The 10,600-nt window shown below is 33.9% G+C and overlaps 2 protein-coding genes across 2 annotated transcripts; both read left to right on the forward strand.

Moving 5' to 3' along the window:
* Window positions 1-536: 536 nt before the first annotated feature.
* On the forward strand, window positions 537-2,686 carry LOC140335750 (gamma-crystallin-1-like). The gene is made up of 3 exons (XM_072418663.1): window positions 537-682; window positions 1,870-2,112; window positions 2,365-2,686. The coding sequence occupies exons 1-3, from the start codon at window positions 674-676 to the stop codon at window positions 2,638-2,640; spliced, it is 528 nt and encodes a 175-aa protein (XP_072274764.1). The 5' UTR covers window positions 537-673; the 3' UTR covers window positions 2,641-2,686.
* A 4,441-nt stretch (window positions 2,687-7,127) lies between these two features.
* LOC140335751 (gamma-crystallin-3-like) lies at window positions 7,128-10,450 on the forward strand. The gene is made up of 3 exons (XM_072418664.1): window positions 7,128-7,273; window positions 9,573-9,815; window positions 10,119-10,450. Exons 1-3 carry the CDS (start codon window positions 7,265-7,267, stop codon window positions 10,392-10,394), a joined length of 528 nt encoding a protein of 175 aa, XP_072274765.1. The 5' UTR covers window positions 7,128-7,264; the 3' UTR covers window positions 10,395-10,450.
* Window positions 10,451-10,600: the final 150 nt, after the last annotated feature.

Raw genomic sequence — 10,600 nt, forward strand, 5'->3', positions numbered from 1 at the left:
TTTTAAGCAAATGAGAACAAAATTAAAGAGTAAATAAAACACTTACAATTATTCCCATTCAATGTGTCAAGGATGTACCCTCGGCTGGAGGTGATCCAATATACATGTTAGGTGACATGCCCTATTACATTATGTTTTGGGTGAACAGAGATCAATTAAAAGGTGGCTGTAACTATTCTCCACTTTTTGCGTAGTATGTTAGAGTTATATATTACCTGTTTAGTATATATAATATTTAAAAATGTCTTTGCTTTAATTTTTTACTGTAAGATTGGTGCAATATTATGCTTAAGATGAAGACAAATAAATACATATATAACTGAGAATACTTTCTGCTAATCTTTATGTCACAGCCGCCCTGTATATGAAATAGCTGAAATGTGCAAAACCTAAATCATACGGAATTAGAATAGCATTCACTACTTTATGCTACTTCAAATGTGAACTTGGCTTTGGTGCCTGGCTCAATGCATTCAGAGCAGGAATTAAACGTTGTCAGCACATGTCTAAGTCCAGCATTTAAACAGCAGACTATACAGTTTCTTTATTATACCATACTGCATCTATTCTTATGCAAATTCTGTAGGTCCTACACAAATTTCAAAATCACTATATAAAGGGAGTTCCAGATCCTGTTTGTGACACTTCAGTCAGGTATCTTCTGTAAACCACCATGGGAAAGGTAAGTTATAAAGATTAGAATCAATACCTTTTTTAACTTCAGCTTTTTACCATGTATATCTTTTTAATGAAATTTTGCTTTAGTTTTTTAATGCCAAATTTAACTTAAATTTAACTTAAGAGGGTAATGTAATGAAAAGCTATTTTCATGATTTGACTGTACATATCTCTCATGCAGTAATATTTTGTCAGATTTGTATATTTTATTTTAGCCCACACTGCACACTATTACTTCTTTATCTTATGTATGCCCATCGTGCATAAATAAATATTGTAACGACACAAACAGGCTCAAAATTCAGAATACAGAATATGTATAATCTAGCCCTATATTATGTATCATCTATGCAAATAGCATTTCACTTGCAATAAGTTTTTTTTTACAACAGATAGTTTAACTCATTACACTTTACTATGTCCTGTACTAGTAGCTCTCATTTCACAGTCAGACAAATTGATATTTTATCAAAACACTTAGCAAGTCTTTCAGTAAATTAAAGAATATTTTGGTAAAATTTCTGCAGTAATAAGCACCTACTTCTGCGGAATCCACTGCAAATTAAGTAGACCAAGAAGCTCCACTTTCCATGCTGTTGACAAGCTCAACGTTTTGTACCCTGGTTGGTAGTGTAGATTAATGGTTAACCTAGACTACATTATTTTATTTAAACCAATGTAGTGTGTGGGAACACTAGGCACTGCTGAACAATGGGTGCAAAACATGGAGAAAGCAGTCAGCATATTTTGTAATAAACACCAATCAATTAAGTGCTATTTACATGTTTTCTCCTAATATCTACCCCTAAAATTGTTGTAAAGGTTTTGTCTAACATTTAAAGGTGTTTTTTCTGAACTTGCTAGTACCAGTGTTACATGTTGGGGTACTTTTCACTGGTTCATCCAGTTTGTTATTTGTTAACTTCCTATGAATACTATGGGCCCTACAAGAAATGTAGATGTGATTAGTAATTATGTGCATTTATTATTTAGATGATTGGCATTGGTTTTCAAGGCATGACTTACAGTCTGAGGGTATAATAGTAACAACATAGGCAAAATAAGCAGTTTTTATACTAAGGAACCCAAGCCTACATCAGAAACGTCTGAATGTTTTTATCTTTTATATCATGTTCAGGGTGATATTTTCTAATATACATTTTTAGTTTGAATCATTTTACCTTATTTCAGATCATCTTCTACGAAGACAGGAACTTCCAGGGTCGCTCCTATGAGTGCAGCTCTGACTGTTCTGAACTGAACTCCTACTTTAGCCGCTGCAACTCCATTCGTGTGGAGAATGGAAACTGGATGATCTACGAGCACCCCAACTACAGAGGAAACCAGTATTTCCTGAAGAGAGGAGAGTATCCTGACTTTTCTCACTGGACTAGCCACAATGACTCCATTAGATCTTGCCGCATAATCCCACAGGTATGTTTTGTACTGAACTATACACCAATGGTGGCTGCCCAGTTCTGACTACAGTGTTTTATCCAAAGAACATATTGCTTTTATTTGTCCTATTTTATTATTTGGCTTATTTCACATTTTGGAAATTACAGGACAGATCTAAGCAACATTGTCAAGTTATTTGCATTTGCTGCCTAATTTTGATTTATTTTCTTATGTTTTATTAAATATCAGTGTCATGTAAATGATAAAATGTATCCTTATTTTATTTAGCACCGTGGCACATTCAGAATCAGGATCTACGAGAAGGAAGACTTTAATGGAGCAATGTTAGAATTTACTGAAGATTGTCCCCATGTACATGAGGAGTTCAGATACCATGATATTTATTCCTGCAATGTCCTGGAAGGCCACTGGATTTTCTATGAAGAACCCAACTACAGAGGTCGCCAATATTACCTGAGACCTGGAGAGTATAGAAGATTCTCTGATTGGGGTGCAGTTAACTCCAGAGTTGGCTCCTTCAGACGCGTTCAGGAATTCTATTGAAACAAAATATTGTTCCTTGAATAAAGAATTTAAATGTGAAATATTCTATTTTTTGTATTGTCCATTTGTTAAGTAAAAATATATTAAAAAACAATTCAAGGTTTTTACAATTAAAGGAGGCACACTAAAGTTGACTTCATGAGAAGTTGGCTGTTTCTCTATCAGTGAAAAAGATATTAGGACATGACTACAAAAGTGATCTAAATTGCTAACTAACTAATGTAAACAATCATAGTGATATAATTTCTGTAGACACAACTCTCATTTTCTAAGATGTGATACAAAATGACAGCTAGAGCATTGGACCCATTTTTTCATATCTTCCAAGATCTTTTCCCATGGTAGTGTAACCACAGGATAAACCTCCAAAAAAACCCAAAAGTGTCCTCTTCAACAAACTAAAATAGGTACAGCTCAAGAGGTAGCACCCCAACTACACAGGGGACTGAAAGTTTTAAGAGAGATTCTGTGTATTTTTTAAAGCACTGATAAAACACAGAAGTATAAATAAGAAAAAATCAAAATACACTTTCATCAATGAAGCTGGGTGATCCAGCAAACCTGGATTGGATTTCTTAAAAGTCATAATGAGATGCTTCTCTCATAGTTGATATAAGTTCTTTAATACTATGTGTACCACACACTTTCAACATAGCATTTGTGTTTTGCTAGTTCAGGAATATTTTCAGTTTACAGAGAACACATGGTGCTGGGTTCTCCCACAATACTGCCTTCTTTCAACATCTGGCAATCTCAAACCCATAATATTTACTTTCCATTTACTAAAAAGCCATCATCTTACATGTGTGGGTCACACTGGTAGATGGCACAGGTTCCTCATGTAAATTGTGTACAAAACTATCCCCATTGGAGATAAGAGACATAAGTTTGTTACTCAAGTTACATAAGGACACATTGCCATCTACTGGTGGCCATTTATAATACACAAAAGATCATTTTAAGTGTAACTAAACCAAAAACAAAAAAATTACATTTACCTTTAATCCTGCAGATCCCTTAATAGCGCTGGTCCGCGATCCGGTCCCAAGTCATCCTGGGATTCCTTTTTGTCCTGGCTCTGATAAAGGGCCATCTTCATTCTTCTCTTCCTTCTACTTCCTCGGTCTTCTTGGCACGTCACATTTTATGTCTTAGGTTTATATTCAAGTCAAAGCATTAACTTGCATGCTCAGGTAAAAACAAGTACCTCGGTTTATATTTGAAGCAGCTTATATCCAAGCAAATGTGGTACATGAACTATATCATTTATTTCTCCTGTAATATATAGTGGGTAATATAAAGTGTTGTTGCCACAAGATTTATATTGTCTAGTGTAACATAATTAACTGTTGCACAATTCACATTTCTTCTATTCAGCATTGTATTCCAATACATTTAATAAAATGTTCTGCTTACTCCAGTTTGAGGTTTCAGTTTTGGGAAATATTTATTCATATTTGAAATTTAGGTCAGCTGTATTAAAATATAATAGCAGAAAACAGAGAGCCACACTCCATATACTCCACAATACACACTTATACCACAGTTACTTTTTCCCTGATGTTTCAGTGTTTTATAAAATTTCTAGCATTGTCCATGCTGCAAACATGTTACAATAAAAACATTGCCTAATTCTCTTGGTAGCAGACATTTAATTTGGCACACTACAGTAAAATAGTTCACAATATAATCATTTCTTTTCTCAAATTGATGCTATTGTCCATAAGGCTTTAATTGCTGCCCATACTCCCATAAAAAAAAATGTATCTGTCTATTTGTAACAGGGACTATGGTCACTGAAATAGAGGATGAAGAACATCTAAAAGTGTAGGGTTGTCCCCAGTAAAAATAGTAAGGGGAAATCTTCCAACAGGGATCCCTTCTCTGGGTACAACTGTCAACAGTGGTAATTCCTCTTACCTTGGGGAGATTTCCCCTAGCTTCCAGGATAAACTTTATGATAGAAAGTTAAGATAAATCTCCCCAACAGTACATCAAACATAAAAAAACAAATAATAAAAATATCCTACAAATAAAAGACAGCATTTGGAACATTTGGTTTTCTGCTGCCATAGACAGAGAGGGTTCCCTACAGGCATGAGATTATCAAAGAAGGCGACATTGAACAACTGTGATCCCATGGTTATCATCTGTAACTGAATAGATATTTGCCAAATGATTTTGTGATTGCCTATGCTAGCCAAAATAGGCCTATGGGGTAAAACATATATACCAACCACTGAAGGATCATCTGAAAATATGGTAGGAACAGACAGAAAGTATATTCTACTCTTTTAGTGATTTTAGCTCTCTTTATACACTGTACGCAGACTAGTAATGTGTGGGGCGCTACACCACCTGCGTGGTAATAAGGAACCAGGCTCTCTTTATTTGATATGTGTAATTTGAGAGGTGTAATCTCTGATAAGTGCCAGTGCAGATAAGTGCCAGCAGAAACAGATAAATCCCAGTGAGTCATCAAATATATTACATTCTTTAAACAGGAGCATAAACACATTGTATAGTCCTTGGATCATATTTCAGTTCCTCCATATAGACCTCATCCATCCTATTGTGTGGGTTTTCCCCCACCTCTTAGATTGTAAACTCTTCGGGGCAGGGCCCTCTCCTCCTCATGTGTGACTGTCTGTGTTCATCTGTCATTTGCAGCCCCTATTTAATGTACATGGCGCTGCATATTATATTGGCGCTATATAAACCCTGTTTAATAATAATAAAAAATAATATTCCATGTCTATGTATACTTTCATCATTGGGGGCTACCCAGCAATCATTGCCCCACCCAGGTCACACTTCTAAATGATCTCATCAATGAATGTTAAGGGCACAGTAGCCATCTTTAAATATGGGAGAGCAATCTGCATTACAGATCCACAGACAAACTTCTCACTACACAATCATAACACGTAAGTGTATTCTAAATAAACATAATAAAGTGTAAATAACAAATAAAGTGTAAATAACAAATAAAGTGTAAATTCTAAAATAAACATTCTATCACAGTTTGCCTGCCCCTAGATTTGGTGGCTACATTTATTTTCTTTTTTTAAGAACATTTTAGGCAAGTACAGAAAACACCAGAGCTTCCTTGTCACATCCTGTAAGCTAACAAAAAGCATTCTTATTTATTTTTTTTTAATTAAATATTCATCCTATTAGCTTTCATCAGTAGAAAATACCAAAAGCACACATGAAGTCCAACCCGTGTGGCAACCATGGCTGTCTCCTGAGATACAATAATGAATTAATAAAAAAATGAAAAATCTCAGCATGCTAATCTAACTTTTTCAGCTCAAATTAATATACTGTACTATAGTCAATTATATGTTTTTTTACATACTTCCTTTTCACAGAATCGAGTTGTTAGCCTAATGTCCAGCCGCAGCTTAGAGGATCAATATGTCTTTCTTTTTTATCTGGGTCATCACTACTACCATGAATGACCTTTAGCTTAATAATTATTTATATTGTTGCCTGCATTATTGGAACCGAGGCACATACTAAAAAACCACTACATAAAAGTAAACGGAACCTTATATGTGTTTCTTTATACAATTGTAAAACAAATTACCACCAACCATAAACATAAAAAGGAACATTTTTATAAATATATCTATGTTGATCCATTTATCAGAAGGGTGTTAGTCAATTAATTTATTACTAGGATTTTTGGCAGCTTCTTTTCTGTTTGTAATCAACACACTTTCAAGTCTTCAGTCCATATAAAAGAGGATCAGAAGCTCATGGAGACATCTTTGGGTTTATGTGAGCCATGGGTAGACCTCACTTGCAGATTTTGGTGAATAAACTAATTGTGCAGGCTGTGAAAACTATTCCACTTTTGTTTACTTTGCAATGCTGTCAACATCTGAATTCTATAAAGCATATTCGTATTGCCTCCTAACCTGCACAGACAAAACACGAATTCTCATACAACTTGATCAGCCCTGTTTATGACTTGGACATCCACATAAAAAGATGTGCACTGGCTTTGTTATGTAAATCAGTAAAAGCTTTATTTAGTTTAGATGCAATCCTATTAAGAATTTGATTTGCATTTCATTAGTATTATACTATTTGTGAGTTACCATATCAGGATTAATTTCACAAAAGTGTGTAATAGGAAAATATATTGCAACATATTGTAAATGGTTAGGTTAATAAATGCTGCCTTTTTATTAGACTTTGTCCTGACATGACCTGCAGGCGCCTGTATTTTCTGTGCATGCATTTTCTGCTTAGAGCAACAGAAAAGCTCAAGAGAAGCATTGAAATGAATTATTTTCTTTGTAACGGGATAAACGACTACAATCTGGTTTACAGTGAATGTGCTTGCATTTATTTTAGAGAATCTCTATACAAAGGTTCAAAAGAGGATTTTAGTGACCAGTCAAACAATTGTGAACCAGAGAAGCTGTCATAAGCAGAATCAGCAATAGATGCATGGGGAGCAACACAACAATCAGACAAGATGTACATACTATATCTGTTAATCCAAGCTATAATTTATTCATATATGCAAATCTTTTTATGTGGTGATACTTTATATAGAAGCAGAAATTGCCTGAGATGTACTGTGGGCAGTGTGTGAAGACCATCCAAAATGGGAAAGGTAGGAAAAAAACATCAGTGTTGATAAACATGTCACACAGCAATATACATAAAATAGAGTTTGCATTGTTTTCTGTAAAAATATTTCAGTCTATTTTTTTTACTTTTTTTAAAATTCCTTTTTTACTTTTTTTTACATTTACAACATACAAAGTAATATTTTTTGCCACCTTTTTCTATGCAATATGCAGCCTATAATATGTGATTTTTAAATGATATCCCAAGAAAATTTGTGAATATTAAATATATTTAATAAATAAGCATAAAACTGAATTTGTTAGATTTTAACAGAGGTAGTATATTATAATGTTAATATGTACTAGTTAGTAAAGGTAAAGAATTAATTTAAAAACAAAACAACTAAATGAATAAATAACTATAAAATAAAATAAATGTAATTTTTTAATATTTTTGTAAAATGAAAAAATAAATAGAAAAAATACTGCTATTTCAAGGAATGCATTAGCCTATGTAGTGTACAGTGTTTTAAATACACGTAGCTACATCCTATTATACCTAAATCTTCTTGTATTTGAACCTATATCTCCAAGTAGATGTATTTACCAACATCTACCTACATCTGAGTACAGCTTCCAATATAATTCTAACCAACATTTTCTAGAAAAATTAAAAATGTATTACACTTGGAAAATTAGGCCTGATGTTCTAAACCAATATTACTGAAGTCACATTAAAAATTAATAAAATATAAACACTTTGCAGTAAAAAAAGTAAACATATCTTAAAAAGTGCTAAAAGGTAAATTTATATCATCCATTGTATGCTGGCTACAAATTTCTAACAATTTCCTAATGATGGTTCTTAAAAAGGTAAAAAGGGAACTGAATAGGGATAACTGAAAGAAAGACATGTCTGTATAGTCTCTCCTATTCACAGCCTAAACTTTTAATGTTTCATATAAAATACTGCATATGAAAGTTCATTTACTAAGGGAGACTAAGTTTTCTTTATCAATTTACATTATAGGGAATGCTGGCCTAGTAAATATAATAAAGCAATGTATACTTTGAACACCCAATCATTTGCTTAATTAACAATCTGTACTCTCTACTTCCTTAGTAATCATCCATGTGGGATTGGGGATGGATGGGCTACCTCAAAGAAAAGGCTATATAAACCTCATAAATAAAAATAATCTACCTAAAACATATAGGTGAATAGGTGGCAGTGACGTACTTCTTTTTTATAAGGATGTATCTTTGCCTGCTTGAGACTTGCCTACAGTCTTTTTTCTTTTGTAGAAATATATATGCAACTATGCATATATGATTCTATCTGGAATATTCAGGTTTCTAGTATGTTTATTATCCTGGTGGTTGAACTTATTGATTGACTTATGTCTTTTTTCAACCTATTTAACAATCGGTTTGCATTGTCTGTTGATGTAGCAAACAATAGCAAAAACAATAGCATGAACAGACTTTTTTATTGAGAGTGGCCAGAAATGCCTTTGGTTCACTGGTCTCTTATTGGGAGCTCAAGATTATTGGTCAAAGTGCAGTCTTAGTGGTATGATTGATCTGGGCTGCTGTACATGTGGTGGACACCTAAATTAAATAATACTACTACTAATAATAATAATATCAACATCTAAATTGAAAGGCTACATTCTAAGAATTTAATTTTGTCTATTTTGTCTATCCTTTGCAATTGTATTTTTCTATCCTTTTGCAATTTTCTATCCTTTTACACTACTTTTTATACAACATACTATGGATGACTTATTAAATTTCTGCAAGAGTGTAGAAGATAAATTCTGCCTAGATTCCATTGTAAGTGTAAATTACAGAAACAAAGATCTGAAGCTTGTCAAAAAAGCTGCCAAGCTTGTCAATACCATATTCCTAGCAAGCATGCCCACTGTCTATATGTTTGTTACTTCTGTTTGATAGCACTTAAATATGATGTGAAGAATAGATGTCATGAAATAAAATGTGTAAAATAGAGACTCCTGTCATCTTCATTCTCATATTCATTTTAAAAAAAGTACACATACAGGTGATGGATATGTTTTTAGTTTGCATGATAAAGTATTTTGCCATATCACTATGTAATAAAGATTGCTCCAGGAACACTTTAATAAATCAGATCTTATGGGTGCACAAATAGTATTTTAAAGAGAATCTGTTTCATTTTCCAGTATGCCCCATTCTTTATATGTGTTTACTGCTTACAACTTTCACGGGGTATTTTTGTGTTTAGCAGTTTCTACAAAACATGCAATATCATATTGTTCTAATTGTTTAACTTCCAATACATTTCACATCTTGTAATTACAGATCATCTTTTACGAAGATAAAAACTTTCAGGGTCGCTCATATGAGTGCAACTGTGACTCGGCTGATTTGCATTCCTTCTTCAGCCGATGCAACTCCATCCGTGTGGAGAATGGAAACTGGATGATCTATGAGCATCCCAACTACAAGGGGCACCAATACTTCCTGAAGAAGGGGGAATACCCTGACTTCCAACAGTGGCTGGGTTTTAATGACTCCATCAGGTCTTGCCGTCTGACCCCACAAGTAGGAGCCCTTTCTGCTATAGCAGATTAAAGCAAGTAGTATAGACTCAAACCACATACTTGGTCAGTGGATTGTTGAAATGAAGGTGAAGTCATCTAAGAAAACAATCCATATACATCTTTTGCATTTACAGATGTATTTATAATAGTAAAACAATATATATTAATAATTTATTATGTGATTATGTTCCTTTGGAAACTTTGTAATTGAAATGTGTACTCTATCCAATAGTAGTTTTGCTAATATAATAGATACACTTATAAACATACAAAGAACAATAATGAAAGTTTTTCTGTTTTCCAGCATCGAGGTGCATTCAAAATCAGGGTTTACGAGAAGGAAGATTTTGGAGGCCATATGATGGAATTCACAGAAGACTGCCCACATGTCCACGAGCAATTCCATTTTAATGACATTCAATCCTGCAGCATCCCTGAAGGACAATGGATCTTCTATGAAGAAACCAACTACAGAGGACGACAATATTATCTGAGACCCGGAGAATACAGAAGGTTTTCTGATTGGGGTGCAAACAGTTCCCGAGTTGGCTCCTTCAGGAGAGTTCTGGATTTCCACTGATGCCTCCAGCCTTAAGTAGGCACTATGTCATAGCAGCAATAAATATCATCAACGCACATTGATTTCAGTTTTTTTTTTCAAACATACATGTTAGATATGTTGCTACATATTGCACTAGGTCAGTGGTCACCAACCTTTTGGACTTCACTGACCACTCATTTCATGGACTCCAGACAGCGCATGTACAGGGAGCCATGTGTCATTCA

This window comes from Pyxicephalus adspersus, chromosome 7 (assembly GCF_032062135.1).
Source record: "Pyxicephalus adspersus chromosome 7, UCB_Pads_2.0, whole genome shotgun sequence".
Lineage (NCBI taxonomy): Eukaryota > Metazoa > Chordata > Amphibia > Anura > Pyxicephalidae > Pyxicephalus > Pyxicephalus adspersus.

Bases quoted from the DNA above. Each gene is read 5' to 3' on its own strand.
- LOC140335750 (XM_072418663.1), top strand. The intron at 2,113-2,364 runs GTATGTTTTGTA...TATTTTATTTAG, and splicing joins CTTGCCGCATAATCCCACAG to CACCGTGGCACATTCAGAAT.
- LOC140335751 (XM_072418664.1), top strand. The intron at 9,816-10,118 runs GTAGGAGCCCTT...TCTGTTTTCCAG, and splicing joins CTTGCCGTCTGACCCCACAA to CATCGAGGTGCATTCAAAAT.